The sequence below is a fragment of the Henckelia pumila genome, chromosome 1 (genome assembly GCF_033568475.1).
Source record: "Henckelia pumila isolate YLH828 chromosome 1, ASM3356847v2, whole genome shotgun sequence".
Lineage (NCBI taxonomy): Eukaryota > Viridiplantae > Streptophyta > Magnoliopsida > Lamiales > Gesneriaceae > Henckelia > Henckelia pumila.
In genome coordinates, this window is record NC_133120.1 from 91,531,561 (window position 1) to 91,551,501 (window position 19,941).

Sequence of the window (19,941 nt, forward strand, 5' to 3'; positions counted from 1 at the left end):
GTTAAAAATTTTAAAAGACAAATTTAACGACTTCAAAATTTTAAAATTTTAATCTTTATTCCGCATATAACTTCTTTTTTAAAAACAAAATTAATAAGTGTATTTTCAAATAATCCCGTGATCAGAAAGAATAAAATGAGCGGAGTAACCTAAAATAAGGAATAATTATACACATTTAATGTTAAATAAATATATAAATTTTTACTTATTTAACCATATACTTTCAACAAAATTTTTCCTAAATAACAAATTGATTACCCCTCGAGGCTCGATCGAAATTGTATTCGAGTTTTCAATCAGGGAAAAAAAATGTAAAACCTTTCATTTAACATATTTTTCCGTTTAATCGTAAATCTAATACTAACACAAACTCCTATTTAAAATTGTTGTGATGAAAATATCGAAAAGTAAATTGATGTTGAATGACAAATAATATTGGATAGAGTTTTATTATAAATTTATAACTGATACAAAAATCGACCAACACCAGAACAGATTTTGCAAATCCTTTTAAAAATAAGGTTCTCTTAATTGGGTATTATATGAAAAGCAATCAATTCATCTGATACAGAGTATTAAGAAAAATCAAAAATAGGAAACCTGTATTCCCTCTATATTGACTTCAAGTTTCACATAAAACTTAACATGAAATATGAAGTTTTCAAAATTCACTAGTATTGCTCTTTCACCTTTTCTGAGAGAGATGAGAATGAGAATTGTGTTTCATCTCCTTCATCTGTTTCCGTAGCGTGGACATGATTGCTGAAACCAAAATGGTAGAAATAGCGATCATGCAAGGAAAATCTATTGCAGGGCTTCTATTGTATCTCCAAATTGGAGATGTCCGGATACAAACTGATGCAAATCTTTCCTCGGATTGCTTTCTCCTGTGACGTTAAAATGGTTAGAAGCTGAGGAATCTGATGCTGAGTAAAGTTACATGAGAGAATTGACACAATAAAATGAGTCTAATAGCATGCGCTAAAACCAAAAATAGGAGAAACCACAATGGAAGTAGAAATGCCAGATATCTTTGCCGAACTATGTCAAGAGACTCCTAAGCAAGAAATAACTTAAAATGCAGCGACAAACAAATGATACCATATTCAAGTGACATGCATTAGCTAATAAAAGAGTATAAACTCTGGAGAACAACAAATTAGTGATCCACAGCAGCCACATAATAATAAATTATAGTCAAAATGATGTTTCAACATTGCCGGTCTCTCCACCAGTCCACCCCATACGTAATTATGTTCTCATGCAGCCAACAGTTACTTTTTTCTCGTAATATTCTTTTAACACTCTTAGACTATTGCCCTTAAAAAAGGATTCTTTTAGTCTAAATCTCAAATTAACCTGCTCGGTGAAGGGAGTTCTTCTGTCCATTGTTTGCCAGAGAAAATCAGTTGCTTCTACCTATTCTAGTTCTGGAGCTAATACCATCTTTGTCAAGAATTGCTACAATTCCAAGCAGAGTGCATAGAGAATCCATGTATACATCCCAATACTCAGAGTACGGTCTACCTTTGGGGTGGAATTTTCATGAGCTAGAGTGACTAGGTTGTAGTATCAAAATACACACAACATATAAAACTTCAAGATCGAAAAGGAACTTGCATCTTAAAGAAATAACACAAAAAATTGTGGATTTTTTTGGAGCAACCCTAATCTCCTCCCATCGTGTGTATAATGCATTTACACAACAAAATCCACCAACTAAAACAATACAAAGTTCATTAACCTTACTATGACGAGCTTTTCCATTTGGCAATCAGTTATTCCTCATTACTTTGTAAGAAGCGGGCATTACAACCGCACAACTTCTGCAATAAACAAGCTCTAACCTATAAGCCCCAGGTTGGACCGGACCCATCCAACATACTATGCAGTGAGGGTCTCAGACTAAGGTACACAATACAAAAAGAAATGGGATGCATTATAACAAATGAGAACGAACAGAAAGAGGGAAACTTATGAATAAAAAGAGTCGGGGCCTAAATATATAAAACATAATATCATCTCATGCCAACTACTATGACTAAAAAGAATGCACTGGTTTGTAACAAATGAGCACTAACAAAAGTGGGGATATCCAACCAGATATAGTAAGTAAGAAAGAGGCTCGGCGATGTAGAAAACCTACCACAAGAAGTCTTTGACTCGGTTCCACCAGTACGCGTCACTTTTGCTTCTATTGCTTGAGCTGTGATCTACATTATCTTCATCATGCTTGCCTTGCATTGCTGCAATATAACAAACTAAGGCAACAAAAAGAGGAAGAAATAGAATAGGAAAGATTTTCATTGAGCAAAAAAGTAACCTCCTTTTTTCACTGGGATCGAGCCGCCCTCGGTTTCCTTGAAAGAAGCCAACTTTTCAACTAGGGCGCGCTCAGCATCACTATCATTATGGTGGCATAACATCAATTGACAGATTATTTAAGTGTTATATAATGACATGTTATATAATGGCATACGTTAAACAAGACACCAATAATTAAGGAAATTATGGTGCACCTTTTCCCATTATAAATAAGTATCCATCATCACGAGACAAAAAAGAATGAGATGTTTGCCCTAACATAATATTTCTGGTGAACTTATCAAAACTTATAAACTGGATTTTCTGGAACATGTAAAGCAGCAAATCACACAAAAATAAATAAAATAAACAAAAAAACACAAAAGGAGATGGCATGCATCACTTGCCTCTATATCCTTACTTTTTGTTCTTTCCCTTTTTAAGTTATTACTACCTTTAAAAACTATTTCATAACTTCACTGAAGTAGCAAGGAGTGGGCTGCTTAATCTGGGCATGGGGCCTTCTCTCGACCTTATCTAATATATTACAAACTGCCATCAATTATAACTAGAGAAGATACCAGAAGAGCACAAGCAACCATGAAAAAATGAACCATAGGAAAGCAGGAAGCAGAAAATGCTTACAGACAATCGATTGAACATCTAAATACAAGGAAACAAGATCCCATTAATTTGAAAGAGAACACAGTGAAGCAATAAGTTTTCGGAGACAAACACATTCTGTAAAAGTAGATATAGACCTAATTTTCTTTGGGATCTGTACGTCCACCGTAAAGTAATGATCACCTCTTGCAGAAGCTCTGTTAATGTCGGGAACACCCAAGCGTGGCAACTTAATTTTATCTCCTGGCTGAGTTCCTGGGGGAATTCGTAGATCCCGAGTGCCTCCTACAGTATCCACCTGTGATTTGCTCAAAAATTACGTCAGTGACCTTTTGAAAGAAAACTTCATGGGTTGAAGCCTGATTCATTTTATCTTGACTTGCAGCAAATCACAGGATTATCAGATTATTCCTTGAAAATGATGGAAAAAGGATCTATTGAGTTTTATGATAGTAAAAAGCCTACTCTCTCTCTCTCACACACACACAAAAATGGTGAAGTACAGAATGCTCATTACCATTGACGGGTGACGATACAAAAGATCAGAAAAAGTTTATAAACTAGAATCCTGACATCAGTATTAGTCCTAGTACTAGAGTAGATATTGACACTCGTAAATTTTAGATGCTGAAATATTTCAGCATGAAAGGTAATGGTCGGACTCGGACTATATTCTCATTAACATATAATGCACCATTGAATTAAAAAATAGAATTGTTAATACCTTTCTGATGGTCCCCAGAATAGCTTCTGTGTAATTAACATTTACTTTTGAGAACAAATCCAAGCCATCCCTCCGAATTCCTCGTTTTTCCTCAATATGGATGACCAGATACAGGTCACCAGTTATACCCCTGCATTGAGACAACAGCAAGACAAGCTTTATGTGAAATATATTCAATCTTTCAAATGGTGCACAGAACACCAGAGGCACAGCTAGAAGTAAAAGTGCAAAAACGAAGAAAAGGCACATTTTCACGTAACCTAAAGGGAAAAGGAACTTCAGAATATGCGACTCTTCTTGGTCCTTGGAAATTATAGGATCGATGTTGCTCGGAAAAAAAATATTTGAACCATGTCTCCCAAAATAGATTAGTTAGCTGGACAATAAATTATCACCTACACGGACAAAATAAAATTAGACTAACACCTACCACAAAAAACTATGTTGGGTTGCTACTTAATGGTGCTGGAGATACCTTTGTAGTTGTATACCACAGCCCTCAGACAAAATAAAACAAAAAAAATTGAGTCACATTGTTTTCAACTTAAAAGCCAAAGTTTTATATTGACTGCTACAGGGTCATTGATATAATAATTCCTAGATCATTAAAATTTTTGTTCACCAAATTAATTGATGTCATAACATCCTAGAGACAATTTCATCATTCTAGCGACATAAGAAAAAAAAACTGCTGTTTAAAATTATTACCCAACAGAGTAAGCAAGAATAGGTATTATTATGATAGTAAAAAGAAAGCTAGAATAGCCAATGATTTAGCACTTGAATAAAAGTGATACAACAGCGTAATAATAACATAGGAAGACAATTCAGATAAAAGTGATACAACAGTGTAATAATAACATAGGAAGACAATTCAGAGTCAGTTGTAAATTTATTTCATGAAGTGACAATTGCAGGTCAAAGGCACCTCTTTTTATCGAAATTTCCCTCTCCACGAACTTGCATTGTGGATCCATCATCAATGCCAGGTGGAACCACCACGTCAATTCTATGTTTTGCTAGAACATGTCCACGGCCATTGCATTTTCGACAACTATCAGTAATTATCTTCCCATCACCTCCACATTTTGAGCAAGTGGTCACCTACAGTTCAGAGACAATCATCTAGACAGGATGTCAAACAAAGACAAAATCAAATACCACGAGAAAACCACTCAGATTTACTACTGCTTAAGCCTTTTTGTAAAACTTTTCAGCTTCCTTTTGCAATTTCACTAAATGCTAAAAAGTCCAAATAACAAAACAGTCGACTATAATTGTTAATTTTCTTCAATTGTTTGGTCCTCCGCTGCTTGGAATCGAGTAGCTGTAAGTACCATTATTTGGAGTTATTTATTGAACCATTACTGAATTGGAGCACCTGAGACATAATGCCAAAAGGAGTTTTCTGTGTTTCAACCACTCCTCCTCTACCTCCACAAACCGTACATGACTTCAGACAACTGCTGGACTTTGCTCCCGTTCCACCACAATCATCACATGTCACAGTGCGTTGTAACTCAATGTCACGTTGACCACCAAATATTGATTCTTCGAAACTCAAATATAAATCATATCTACAATGTAGATGAATGAAAAAACAATTATATAACAACATTATTGATCACCATATTCAAGAGAAAGATCATAAAAATTGCCTAGATCAATCGTACTGGAAAGTTATAAAATCACATACAACATTGTAAATTAAGATACAAATTGATTAGGGGTGGGCAAAAAATACAGAAATACTCGATATACCGAGTTTACCGTACCGAAAAATACCAAATTTAGAAAAATTTTGGTATACCGGAAAGATTCAGGTATGGTATGGCAACAATAACAAACTTTTCGTTAAGGTAACGGTATGAAATTTGGAAATTTCTATATATAACGAAATATCGAAACAATATATATAAATTTAAAAATATATTATATTTTTAATTAATAAAGTCATAAGTTAAAAAATATATAAGGTTTTTTCGATATAAAACAATATATACCGATACCGTACCGAAATTTAGGTAATTTCGGTATCATCGGTACGCTAGTTATACGTACCGAATCTTTTGGTATACCAATCGGTATGATAGTTATACGTACCACCCATGAATTGAATCCTCTCATGGCATAGACAAATTGCAAAAGATAATCTGAATCCTCTAATGATATAGACAAATTGCAAAAGATAACCCATACAAGCATTCATCGCATACAAACGTGGTTTTGGATATAAAGATCTAGGAATTGAAATTTCAACCTCTTTTAATTGGTGGGTGAATTTTTTTTAAAAAATTTAAATTCCTTATGAAGCAGATTGACAGTAAATTTGCATTGATAAAGGAGATATATTTGATAAAATTACAATACACTATTACCGGATGTCAAGATTACGACTTCCTTTCTCTTTGAAACTAAAATTAAAGCCATTTGGTTCACCGCGTCCTCCGAAAAATCCATTGGATTCACCAAAAATATCAGCAAAAACATCAAATGGATCCACCTACAAAATATACAGTGAGAATTTGAGTGGTGATGCACTGACAAAGGAATTAGGAGAAAAAAAGGGCTATACTCTAATGCATAGAGAGGGAAAAAGTACATTTCCAACACAGAACATGAAAAATGTGGCGTTAACAGCCAGATTTTTGCAATCTTACCCCTTGAGGCCCAACATTTGAAGCATCGAATTCTCCACGTAAACCTTCCTCACCAAACCGATCATATGCAGACCTTTTCTCATCGTCTGATAACACCTATATAGATACCTTGTTACAACAGCACACAAAGGAGGAGAGTATTAAATGAATCAAATTAATACATTGAATGTACAAACGAAGATATGTATGCATATATACATTAGTGAGAGATTGATAGAGAGAAGCTATGTAGCAAGTCAATGGTACCTCATATGCAGCACTTATTTCTTTAAACTTTTCTTCAGCACCAGGTTCCTTGTTCATATCTGGATGATACTGTTTTCAAATGAGAATTTTGAATCAGTGGTCAGTAGTGATCCACATTACAAAATGCAGTTTTTTAAACATAATAGGGATTCCCAAGGAATCACATGGCCACAAGCATGCATACAAGCCAAGAAAAATACACATTCGGAACAAGCCGTGATCGGTACCTCTTCATGATGAAGGTGTTTGCATTCGGTACGTAAGACTAAAATCATCACACGGCAAGAAAATGTACGTAGCACATTAAATGTAGTCGAAAATCTATTTCAACATTTGCAGAATAACGTCATTGAACAATTCCTTGGGGTAGGAAACATTTTCCCTCTTTATATTAATACATTTGCGATCAACTAAAGTATTAAGACAAACAGTATATGAAGACAAATAAGAGAAAATTACCTTACGAGCAAGTTTACGATAAGAAGATTTAATTTCTTGCAGAGTAGCACTTCTTCCGACATTGAGAACAGAGTAGTAATCGGAACTTGAGGTTGTTTTAGCAGCAACAAAGGAAGCAAAGCGGCCGCGGCGCTGGTGTCTACGGTAACCGAAATTTGTAGAGATGCCTTTAACGGATGGAAATACCGTGCTCGAAAATCCCAAGTTCCTGAACTTTGGAGACGGGTTCCTAGAATTGCAGAAGACAATGTTTGGCTTTGCTGGATTTGAATGGATAGAGCTGAAGTAGTAATTTTGGGATAATTGCATTGCTTAGAGACGAGGGTAGATTTTGAAATCACAAAACCCTAATTGCTCAAATCAATTTGGGTATCCGGTGCTGAGTTCGGATTCTGCAGTATTGATTCGTTGCTTTGTCTTCCATGGCCTAATAGGCTAATGACTTGGATTTCGCCTATTTACGCCTATATCTTCAAAAATATACATATATTTAATTATGGCAAATAAACAATAGAATATTGAGTTGATAGAAATAATTAAAATAACATTATGAAAAATTAGTAGATGTCAATGTCATGGAAAAGTGGAGTAAGATTATGGGAGGTCAAATTTTAAAAAGATAGAAAATTACAATATAATTTTATTTTTTAATCTTAAATATTGATTTTGAAAGTTTATTTAAATATATCGAAATTTATAAATTATTTATACCTCTCTATTTTATTAAATAAATTAAATAGTAATAAATATTTATCAAGATTTATGTTATTAATTTGTGTGTTATATGTATTATGGCTCTAACTTATTACGTAAATGCTTTTAGCTATATCAAATTGTTATTAGTTATTAGCAAGACTATATGTGTGTGTGTCGCTTTTATTTTTTATTATAAAAGATTTAATATATAGTGACTAATATATAATCGATTTATGTATATGGTTTCGTTTATGATACAAAAAATGAAGAAATCGGAGTAGTAATTTGGTCTATTACCGACCTCATTTTATGTCTACAAATCACACTTAATACAGATACCACAAAGGCACAAACATTAGCATAAAACGAAAATGGGAAAAGCTTCATTGTCTACTTTTATCAGCTCGTGCAAGCTTGTCCATCAATAGATGCGCCACAGATTTGAATCCCATTTCTCTAGCTGTCCAAAGAATCGATGCATCAACCAAAATCCAAATAAAATACATGAGAATAGATGTCCACTGTACAAGAACATCAAACCAACCTCTGAATATGGCTATCCCAGTTGGAACCATCTTTCGCTTCTTCAGGCAGAATGAACTATTTTCATCCACATCTCAAGAAATGTCAGAGGAAAAAAGTATTGCAATATTCAATTACATATCTTATTTAAAAATGTAGTTAGTGGCACCACAAATTACACCAAGTCAATGTTTGGAGAACGTTTTTTAATAATCACTTCTCAGCTTTTACTTCGTAAAACTTTAAAATGTTGTGAAAGAAAAAGCGGAGCCAAACACTGTAAATTATTCCCTGGCCAGCCCCAAAAATTGTTCTGCTGATGACTTCAAAGTTTTCACGACATGAAACAAGTAGAATGTATATGTATTTCAAGCTCATGTTGATTTGAGATAAATGTACTAGATGGCAAACTTACCTATTACATATCCAGAAAGGGTTGATTCCTTTGTCTTCCACGCAGTGAGGGCAAATCCATTCTTTGTTAGCCCTAACTTCCTCCATTTCTAGCAGATGCATGAAAAGCACGATTTAGCACCCACAATGAATTTTTGCTACGCTAGAACTCAGGATTCAGCTTACCTTCACCATACCTGACCTTGAGACAAGCTCGGCAAAGAATGCCATTACTAGAATGACAGTTTGAGCAGTCTGTTTTGCCTGCATGAAAGATTGTGGGATATACATTATCAAAATCCCGCATAGAAGGAAGAGAATTGAAGGAATGATAAGATGGTTTTTTGAAGTAAACTGACCTGTACATGGTTCGTCCATGTCAAGATAACCACAATGTTTGCAGTCTTCTTCACCACACATTTTCTTTTGCCTGAATTTTTTCAAGAAAAAGTCATGACAACCAAAATCTACTCATTAATGGTAATATCAAACTGCGGGCAAAAGGTACTCTCAAAAATTTCAGAAGAATTTGCCATCATTAAAAACCTTAGCTTATGAAAAGCAAAACAAGAAGCAAATGAGGATAACAAGTAAAAGAAAAAGTAAATATGAACTGTGCCATCAGAGTAGAGAACCACCTGCAGAAATGGCAGCAAATGCCATAAACAGGATTATACAAACTCCCCCTGCCTTTACTTTCACAACGTCGAGCCAAAACCTCCGGTGCAATCATGAGCAATCTCCTTCCCCTTTTGGGCCTCCCCCTTGATACATTTCCAGAACTTCTTTCCTTGCTGTTTTCGGTACTATCCCTACCTTCCAAAAGATCCAATTCCCCTGTTCACAAACAAACAAAAGAGAATGAAACTCAACTCGATTTCATGTACAAACAAGGAGTGACAACAGAAGTAATGTCAATCATATTATATCCTCGTCTATTCAAGCGGCGGTGTGCCGAACAATGCAGTTGAGGGGGACCTTGCTTGTTTTAAAAACAAATTAACATAAAGTTTGTATCTTTTCGTCGAGAGCAGTTCGACTCAGCACATGCATATGCCGAATCAAGTATCAACCTGGTGATGTGGGTAAATTTCCACTCAATCGGGCGGAACGGCGTAAAGGGGTGGCTGAGTGATCAACTTTGCAGTGTTTTCTGACTATGGTTCTTTCGGATTTGGCCGATGATGAAAGGGAACGCAGTTCTGAGATGGTCTTTTGCAGGCCCAGAGAAGCCAATCGAGCCTGTTATTGATACCAATAAATGCAAGCAAGGTTACGCATAGGAGAATATGGAAATAAGAGCCACAATACGTGATCTTGCCGATGGCTCGACCAAGAAATTGAAACCTGGTTTTGAGAAATACGGGCTTTTCTGATTTCTTCGTAATCAGATTTTGCTCGCAGTCTCCCCATTGCGTTGGCGAAATGAAGAGGCTTACGCTGCGAGTTCGGGATTTACGAGTCTTCTGGATTTGAATTTCAACGGGCAAATTGTCAGAATAATAAACATAAATTATTTTTTTTCCCTTCTTTTTCTTTCCAAAAAACTATCTACATTTTTTTTTTGAAAGGCAAAACTATCTACATATATTCTTTAATAAACTATTTTTATTTTATTTCAAAAAGATTATTTTATTTTAATTTTAGTGTGTCAATATCTAATTGGAAAAACTGCAACTTTAGTTATGTATGTTTGTCATTTTGCGATTTTGATCATTTATGTTTTCATATTTCAATTTTAGTCAGGTATGTTTTGATTTTTGACAATTTCGATTTTTTTTTCTTCGAAAATGCTTACGTGTAGGGGTGAGCAAAATATAGGTTAAACCGAGAAAACGACCGAACCGAAAAAAATCAAAAATTATGTTCGGTTTATTCGGTTGGTCGGTTATTTTTTAAAAAAATATCGGTTATATCGGTTTAATCTGTTCGGTTTCGGTTTTTTTAAAAAAATATCGGTTTAACCGATTAAATTGATATTTATTTATATATTTTAAAAAATACATATTGGGCCTTAACTTTGATATCCAAGTTTTTTATATGTGTTGGGCTTTAGTATAATATACCCAATTTTATTTAATCCAACTCAACTAAAAAAGATATCTAGGACTTTTTGGCTCATTTCAATTTTTAACTTTTTTCAAATTTATTTATATAATTTCGTTTCTATTTTTAAAATGGATTTTAAAAGGTTTATTTTAAAAATAATAATAAAAATCGATTATTTTGGTCGAAAACCGAAATAATCGATTTTTAATCGGTTCGGTTTTAGTCGGTTTTGTTATAAAATTTGGTCGGTTCGATTTGTTAAAAAACTTGATCGGTCGGTTTGGTTTTCATAATTTCGGTTCGGTCGGTTCGGTTATAACCGATTGCACACCCCTACTTACGTGACATTATACACGTCAGCTCTACATCAATACTGCATTGGTGTCACATCAGCGTCATATCGAAAACAAAAGACTAAAATTGCCAAGAAAACAAATATAACATACTAAAACTGAAATCTGAAAATATAGATGACCGAAATCGCAAAATAAGAAATATATAGGACCAAAAAAATAATTATCTATGTCTAATATCAAACAAAAAAAAAATAGTCTGTTTTTCTTTCAGAAAAATACTAACTGCGTTTCAAGTTTTCTTTGATTATATTAATAATTATTTTGAAACGCAGTTATTTTGTTGATCTTATCAAAACCTTTGTGTTGTTAAATTCTGTCGGTAAGCAAATCTTCAAAATGTGGTGTTGAGACTTATGTTAGAGCAGTTAAATTTTTTAGACAATCCAAACGACAACATAGTTTCATATTCTTGAAGCTAAAGAATTATTTATACAGCAGCACACATCAAATCAAGAAAGTTTGGCTTGAGAAGTTGCACCAAATCCCAATCAAGAAAACATTCCAACTAAACAAGACATCATTGAATCATAGGGGGAGTCATCTTCGTATCCGATTCTTTCATGCCTTCCACAGAATAGTGGTATCAGCAATCATGGAAGTGACAACATACGGATCCATGTTTGAAGCAGGCCTCCGGTCCTCGAAATAGCCTTTCCCAGCCTTCTCCGTGTCCCTGCCCACCCTGATCGAGGCTCCACGGTTGGCCACACCCTGTAAAACACAACAGGGTCCACACAATCATCTGTGACTGAATCTCACCCTAGCCGAAGTGGGATTCCTACAGATTGGAAGTTTCGGTAATTTACCCATAAGAAGGTGTTTATGTCGGCTGTTTCATGCTTCCCTGTGAGACGGCGTTCATTGCCTTCACCATAAGCAGCAATGTGTTCTTTGTGCCTCAAGCCAAGCTTATCAATTGCTTTCTTGATGACTTCATAGCCTCCATCCTCTCTCATGGACTTGGTACTGAAGTTTTTCAATGGTTTAATTAGTGTTGGATTCTAAGGGAAAATTAATAAGATGTGAGCCTAAAAGCTGTAGTATTGGACCTGTAATTTGTGTGAGCTCCGGCTCCATTCCAGTCACCCTGATAATAAAATAGAAACCAAAGGGTAAAAATTGTTTAAAGATTTGCTCGGCCTTGTGCAAATGATACCACAAAAGCAACCACAAACTCGACAATGGGAAGAAAACGAAGTACCGGGATGGGCTTTGGATCGAAAGAAACCACAACTCCAGCTATCTCTGTGATCCTCTGTTATGAAACAATGAAAGTGTCAAGAGCGGCGAAAAGAGCCAATGGCTTTACATTTGGCTGAAGCTCAAGTACCTCAAGAATGTAGCGGGACACCCATAGCTGGTCACCTGAAGATATTCCCAAAGCCGGCCCAACTTGATATTCCCACTGAGCAACATCAGAACAAGCAGTAGGTAATCATCTCAGCGTTGCAAAATGTTAGACACGAAAACTTCCAGTTTGATGTACCAATTCTAATGCAAAGCATAATAGGGATTAATAAGAAACCATAATAATATACCTGGCCAGGCATAACTTCACCATTGATGCCACTGATGTTGATTCCAGCATACAAACATGCTTTGTAGTGAGCATCAACAATTTCACGGCCAAACGCCTTATCAGCACCAATTCCACAATAGTATGGCCCCTATATGTAAGCATGGACAAGTTAGTAATCATACACAAATCCATTCCAAGTAACTAGATTTAATATTGCATCGTTCGATTACCTGAGGTCCTGGGAATCCTCCAACAGGCCATCCATACGGCCACTTCACATCTTTTTGTAGCAAAGTGTACTCTTGCTCTATCCCATACCTGTATTTTGATCATAAAATTAAAAATATTGTTCTATGTAACCAAATTTTGACAAAACATCGTGGATCATGTCATACCAAGGTTCCTCAGCAACAACCTCAGGCTTGCTAAATACTTTGGCAGCATTATATCTCTTGTTTGTAGGAATAGGCTCGCCGGCGGGTGTGTACGCATCACACATGACCTGTGGAAACAAAAAACCATAAAAACACCATTTCCTTAAAACAGGAAGGTAAAAATAATGAGGTGCCGATTGGGGTTATTCTACAGCCAGCATATTGGGACCAAAAATCAACAATCTAGAAGTGATGGGTGTTGAGTCTAGCTCCTCATAACAAGCTACACAATCTCTAGTCATATTTATGTGTATATTTGATTTTATTTGAACAAATTACTATTTTCTTATGAATAAATCTCAAATGAAAAAACTTGAATGCCAATCAAATTTGGGACAAGCATTGGCCACTTGACCAAGTTCTACTCGATCTCCGGAAGCTCCAACTTCCATAGATAATCTTGATGAGCTTGACCATAAAACTGCACAAGCTTGCCAGGGTGAATCACTCACATCCATAGAGATAAAGCACTTACAAGTATATTCTTTCCTCTCCTGAATGGATCAGGGAAAATTGCCTGAGGGCTGTAAAGAAATAAACAGAAGTTTGTAATCTATAAATGGGAAAGTAACACTACAGAAAAACAATAATAATATGCAATAAAAAAAGGTAGAAAAAGGCTTACTATAAAATAACTTCACTGTCTTCTCCTGGTGCTTGACCTGTGCTAGAACCATCATAGTTCCACTTAGGAAGCTTGGACGGATCGGACTCCGTACCAGTGAGAGTCTGTCAAATAGCACACACAAATGAATAACCAGACATGTTGAGGAAGTTGCCAGATAAAAAGTATCAAATTTCGCGGTTTTCTGAAAGTAAAAGATATTAAACTTCGGACATCAAAATCGCCACTAGCCTAGAATCCAAGTTGCATGTGCTTGTGTTTGAATGTGTTTTAAGGAAAACGAGTTACCCTGGCCTTGCTCCGAAGATCCATGCCAGATCCACCAATCCTGGATCATACCAAATCTTTAGCATCAGGAAAAAGTCTAATTCTATGTTAATATATAAAACTATGCCCATGATCAAAATTATCAATTCAGTTCGTAGAAAATCGGCCAAAAAATTTTAAAAAAAAATCTTCATGTTATGTATTTGATGGATCAACAGATTAGTTAAAAATTAAAAACTAAAACAAGAGTATCATTCAAACCCCATTTAACAGAATAAAATAAATATAAAAAAATAGAAAAAAGATACAATAACCAATGGCAAAGACAAAAATCATCACAAAACACAACAAATGCCATTATCGATTACAAGATCAAGATGCCTTCTTCCATCCCCGAATAATAATAAATCGCCAAAAATCTAAAAAAGATCCAAACTTTATCACAACACGTACATACTGAAACTCCACCGAACATATTAGAAGCATTTTAAATCACAACCAAGAAAACCCCAAAACTTAAGATGGTGAAAATCTCAACCAAGCATCAAGAAGAACAAAAAACACAAACAAAACAAAACAAAAGTGGCAAAAATACGAAAAAGAAAAAAAGAACTTTGAAAGAACTCACCATATATACTCAGCAATGACTTTGTTAGTGACCTCGGAGAGGTTCAAGTTGATGAGATCATTTAGCAGAGACATGGTTTAATTTCTTCTTCACAAATGTATTAGACTACCCTTTACACTGGCTTGTTATTTATGATGGATGTGATCTTTTATATTGGAAAAGTTTGCGTCTATAACATTTGTTTCCTTCATTATTATTTTTCTTTATTACTCCAATTTTCTAGGATCTAGTCAAACCTCAAATGCGGGTAATTTTTTTCCATAAAATAATATTTATTTCCTTTACTTTTCCTCCTTACTTTGTATATAAAATTAAATCATTTACGAAGAGAGATGTGAGTGTGATGGAAAAGAAAATTCGTATTCGATCTGCTTGATTCCTTTATTATAGTAGAAGGTGATATCAAAATTATATTTGCTAAACTTGTTTAAAATGTCCAATTGAAAAGGTTAAAACTACATAAGTTAATTAAAATCCTCAATCATAGCTTCATATATTGATGTATATTATTACATCATCACTTGGTTATATATAATTAAAAATATTAACAAAACCGGTTGTATAGAGCTCGATTGACATCAAAATCTCAAATTCGAACAAAATCTCAAATTCGAAATTCAATTTCATAAATTCCTCGATTATAAATAAATAAATAAATCATCCTATGCATGGCATGTGGTAGGTGTAACTTGAAGACTGAAGTTTGGTGCAAGTGCAACCACGAGGTCAACAAGCCAATTGTTTGGGTTTCTTTATTTCTTTCATAGGATGATCGTGATAAATGACAATAAAGCGTCGGTAGTTGGGAAATTTTTTTATTATTATTTTGAAACAATTTAATTAATTGATTTTTTTTATTATACGTCAATTGAAAATTAATATTAATTATTGTTATGAGAGGCAGGGAATCAAGCGATATCGTTAATATGTAGAGGAATCCGGAATTAGATTCTGCAGAATCCTTGGCAAACGAAGATTCAACTTTCAAGTCACTTATTCCCAAACAACCTACGTGAGATTTATATCTTCCCACTAACAAACAAATCTAAATAGTACAAATACTATTGCCAATTCTCCCATCTAGTATTGTCCTGTTATTCTTCTAGAATTTTTTTTTTTATTGCATTATCTCCCTTGATAATTATTTTTTTAATCTAATTATGTCTCTCGGGGTTTGACTTGACTATACTTTAGTTTAATGTGTTGTATTTTAAAACACTCACATTCAATTAGGGATGATTTTTCAGTATACCGTAACAAAAATATCGATATGAAAAAAATTCATACCGATATCAATATCGAAATTTTGGTATGAAAAAATACATATTAATATCGTATATATATCGAAAATATGTCTGTATATTGAAAAAATTTCGATACGACATGATACTATAATCTAATTTTTTTATAGCACATGATATCCATACTAAACTAGTTTACAAAGTAAAATGTGTAATATATAATATTCATTATTAGTGAAGACTAAAGAGATTGATTAATTTAATTTGGTTTTGATAGAAACGATTATCATTGGCCATCATCGCCCACCAATCAAACCGTATTTGCTTTATATTAGCTCTTGTGGATTTGGGATCGAGATTTCTGTGGATCTCGAGGTTTCACATCTTATCTAATGTAGATTATCCGCATGATAATAGTGATACTATTCATGGGGCATGTATAGAAATATAATTAATTATTATAGATGAATATATTGTTTAACGATTTGGTTTTTTTTTTTCGAAAGGGAAATTTTACGATATGGTATATAAAATCTTGTTTTTAGCTGATTGTATTGTAAAAATATTAGGGACTTGTATTTAATTAAGATATCTCCCAAAAAAAAAAATATTGTGCAATGAACATTGCTTTGGCTCGTCTTGTATTACGATCGAAGATTAGAAAATAAATTTTCACGTTGAATTTATCCAAGTTAACAAAACTGGAGTTCGAGTTATAATTTATACCGATGGAAAAGAAAAATAACTGCGTGTAATTACGCGGGGTGTTGTACTTTATTAAGATAAATCCTTTATTAGTTTAAAAGCAGGAGAGATTTGTTGGCAAATTAAGAATTTAGAACATTGCTTTCAAACATGTAACACCTTATTTTATTTCAAATTTCAAAGTCAACAAGCGTAAGCTAGCGTGATAGTCTAAAGTTGAGGCGAGACCCTTTGATTTAGGTTCGATTTCTGCTGATTGTGAGTATTTTTTTTAAAACTTATTTAGGTAAATTTAGCTCTTTTTTTTTGTAATTGTTTTTTTAATTTATTTAGGTAGATTTAAAAGGTTTGTAATAATTTGGATCAAGTTTGTATTGTACTCTCAATATATATATATATATTAAATAAAAATAGCATAATAAATTTTGAGATTTATCATATTAAACTCTAGAAAACACAAAAGTCAAGAATATCGATTATGAATAGCATTGATCCTATAATCATATGATTCATATCCCGTGCCACAATAATTTTCTTACCCCTTTTCGGATTATCTCATATATCTTTATCACTTAACTCATATAATTAATATCTTATTTTATAAATAAATAATCTATTAAATTCTTGCTGCCTTATAATATTTCAACACCATTAATTAATTGAGTTCTTACTAAATATACATACTACAATCACTTCAAAATCGGTTAATGAGATGTTATAATCTCAATGCAAAACACAAGTACGAAAACTTCTGAGCTACTAAGGGGTAAACTAAAATGGCCCCAATAAAATCAAATTTCCAATTTGTTGCGCTTGAGAATTTAAACAAGAGGAATCGGATAGGATCTGCAGTCGATAGAGTGAATGCTCACCACTCGTATGGCCTCCGATCCTTTTTGTGTAAAACTTTGTTTTGTAGCTTAGCTAATGCGCGTCCAAGAAAACTTTAATAATTCCAATTCACCCCGGCCCTCAAACTATTTCGGTTTTCAAATTCTCTATTAAATTTCATTGTCATCTATAATCACAACAGTTAAATGAACAATACATGGTGTAAATTGTAATGAATGATTACGCCACATGTTTTTTTCTCAAATTGCTGTTATATTGCGAGTAATTTAATTATATATATGGCACTTTATATAGTCCCTCTCTACTAAGTTTTCGAAAAAAACATATAGGTGCAAAATTATCCGATTAACAAAAAAAAAGAAAAAGAGAAGGGTTTGTGATGAGAATTTAGGGTAGTTAGGATGTCAAAATGCAATTAACCCTTCACGCCCCCTCTGGCCCTCTTATCTTTTTGGTGGTCAGACATGAAACCCTGAAGAAATCTCCTCTATTTACAATATTTTGTCTTAGAAAATAAAACCACGAACAACACTTGCTTAATTATTACCTCCAATGGCCTCTGTTTCAGCTGCTTGTAGTAGATTTGGGGCACCAATGCAATTGTCTCTGAAGACTAGTTCCAGACAGGTAACAAATTTAACAAACACAGTTAATTTGGTTAAATTCAACTTATTTATCCTCATTTTATGCTTAAGTAATTCGAAATTATTACCACCTGCATGCTTGGAGATATGATTTTTGCATGTTGAACACAAGGAAAATTGAGTGAGAACAGAACAAATGTACAATACAGTAGTTTAAATCGCATTCTTTGTTTTAAATCTTAGAAGTGAAGCTAACATGTCTGAATCACATGTAAATCCACATTAAAATATCCAACAACTTGGGTTTTTTTTTTTTTGGTTCCATGTTTTCTATATTTATGTGCTCTTTATATTTATTTTTCACATGCATATATATTGTAGATAAGTATCCAAAATCCTAGGATGGTGTCCATGGTTTGGGCAACAAGCGGTGCCAAGTTTGCTCGCAATAGCAGAGCTTCAAGATTCCAGATGTGTGCTGTAAGACATGCATATTGAGTAGTACTAATTAATTTCATACACATTTTTATTATATTCCATAAAATGCAAAACCCATAATTATCTTGTTTTAGAGAAAAAGAATAAATGTACTTAAACTGTATATATGAAACAGGCAAAGCCGGAGACGGTGGATAGAGTTTGTAGCATAGTGAAAGAGCAGCTGGCTTTAACTCCGGATGCTGCAATCACCCCTGATAGCAAATTCTCCGATCTCGGCGCCGACTCTCTCGATACTGTACGTGCTATATATAATTGGTGTACATGAATATCATGTTGCATGCATGTGTTGTTGAATTTGTCATTATAAATCAAGATGCATATTGGTGTGTTTGTGTTTCGGCTCAGGTCGAAATCGTGATGAAGTTGGAGGAGGAGTTTGACATAATCGTGCCGGAAGATAATTCAGGCAACATAGCAACCATACAAGAGGCGGCGGACTTGATCCATAAACTTGTCGAGCAGAAGGTTGCTACTTAATTTTAGACCCCGATTCATAAAAGTATGCGGATTTATTATTTATTATTCACGGATTATTTGAGATTAGGTTAATCTTATTTTTTTGGGAGAAAGGAAGTTAACGTTACCCTTTTAATATTGCGTATTGTTTTGGAATTTCTTCGCGTATTTGAAGCATCGAATGAAGATTGAGTTTATTTCATTTTTCGTGTTTCGGATATATACAACGGTGGAATTCAAAGGAAAAGGGATTGTTTGATCGAGGTGTTTATCCAATTAAAGCATCAATATTTTATCGAAATTATTAGGTTTTCAGCATCTCGATAGAATTAGTGGTAATAATTGTTGGATGCACGGCGTTGTATGTCTTCTATTGTCTATTTTTTAACTGAAAATAAAAAACAATAATAATAAATAGTGATATTAAAAAAATCACATTTTTTGTAAATAAATATTTATGAAATGACAAAAAAAATATAATAAAAATGACATTTTCGTAATTACATAATCATTTAATGACAAAAATCAAGAGAATGTTCATACCAAGAGACCACTTGCTCTTACATAATATATATGGGACAAAAACTCATATGAGACGATCTCAATTATCATTTTTTGAGACGAGTCTTTTATATGAGTTATCCATTAAAATATATTACATTTTATGCCAAAAATATTACTTATTATTATAAATATAAGTAGAATTAACCCGTCTCACATGAATGTTATTCTATATAGTAATAGATTCTTATAAGAAATAATCTATAATGAACTATCATTAATATACTTGGATACATACAATGTAATATAAAATTATTGTTATATATAGAAATAAATTTAAAAGATAATAAATATTTAAAATATAGTTTAACAAATAAATATGTATCTGAATTCCTTAATAATAAGATTGAAATATTTATTTTTTGAATATATAAGATTGAAATATTTATTGCAAATGTGTGTATTTTAGAAAAATACAACAATAGAATGTTAATGAGGATTATATGTAAATACGGTTTAATATAATATCATAGATTTTTATAAAAGGTTTTGAATCTCAAGGTTTCCCCAATTTTTTTAAAAGAAAATAAAAAAA

General features: G+C 33.5%; 4 protein-coding genes across 4 annotated transcripts; 1 reads left to right on the top strand and 3 right to left on the bottom strand.

The window, feature by feature from the left end:
* Positions 1-511: 511 nt before the first annotated feature.
* On the bottom strand, positions 512-7,463 carry LOC140893547 (uncharacterized). The gene is made up of 11 exons (XM_073302631.1): positions 7,018-7,463; positions 6,559-6,627; positions 6,313-6,408; positions 6,031-6,155; positions 5,034-5,229; positions 4,581-4,756; positions 3,653-3,782; positions 3,066-3,226; positions 2,324-2,403; positions 2,147-2,246; positions 512-887 (listed from the first exon to the last, which is right to left on the bottom strand). The coding sequence occupies exons 1-11, from the start codon at positions 7,324-7,326 to the stop codon at positions 686-688; spliced, it is 1,644 nt and encodes a 547-aa protein (XP_073158732.1). The 5' UTR covers positions 7,327-7,463; the 3' UTR covers positions 512-685.
* Positions 7,464-8,043: 580 nt separating this feature from the next.
* On the bottom strand, positions 8,044-10,041 carry LOC140876504 (uncharacterized). The gene is made up of 8 exons (XM_073280485.1): positions 9,976-10,041; positions 9,702-9,870; positions 9,267-9,465; positions 8,988-9,058; positions 8,815-8,892; positions 8,651-8,738; positions 8,258-8,313; positions 8,044-8,173 (listed from the first exon to the last, which is right to left on the bottom strand). Exons 1-8 carry the CDS (start codon positions 10,039-10,041, stop codon positions 8,097-8,099), a joined length of 804 nt encoding a protein of 267 aa, XP_073136586.1. The 3' UTR covers positions 8,044-8,096.
* Positions 10,042-11,419: 1,378 nt separating this feature from the next.
* Positions 11,420-14,650, bottom strand: LOC140880902 (glutamine synthetase nodule isozyme). The gene is made up of 12 exons (XM_073285790.1): positions 14,507-14,650; positions 13,900-13,939; positions 13,612-13,715; positions 13,462-13,510; positions 12,948-13,054; positions 12,783-12,870; positions 12,572-12,700; positions 12,364-12,438; positions 12,235-12,288; positions 12,083-12,120; positions 11,840-11,999; positions 11,420-11,744 (listed from the first exon to the last, which is right to left on the bottom strand). Exons 1-12 carry the CDS (start codon positions 14,578-14,580, stop codon positions 11,592-11,594), a joined length of 1,071 nt encoding a protein of 356 aa, XP_073141891.1. The 5' UTR covers positions 14,581-14,650; the 3' UTR covers positions 11,420-11,591.
* Positions 14,651-17,772: 3,122 nt separating this feature from the next.
* LOC140875690 (acyl carrier protein 1, chloroplastic-like) lies at positions 17,773-19,047 on the top strand. The gene is made up of 4 exons (XM_073279458.1): positions 17,773-17,931; positions 18,270-18,368; positions 18,502-18,624; positions 18,735-19,047. The coding sequence occupies exons 1-4, from the start codon at positions 17,857-17,859 to the stop codon at positions 18,864-18,866; spliced, it is 429 nt and encodes a 142-aa protein (XP_073135559.1). The 5' UTR covers positions 17,773-17,856; the 3' UTR covers positions 18,867-19,047.
* The last annotated feature ends 894 nt before the right edge of the window (positions 19,048-19,941 follow it).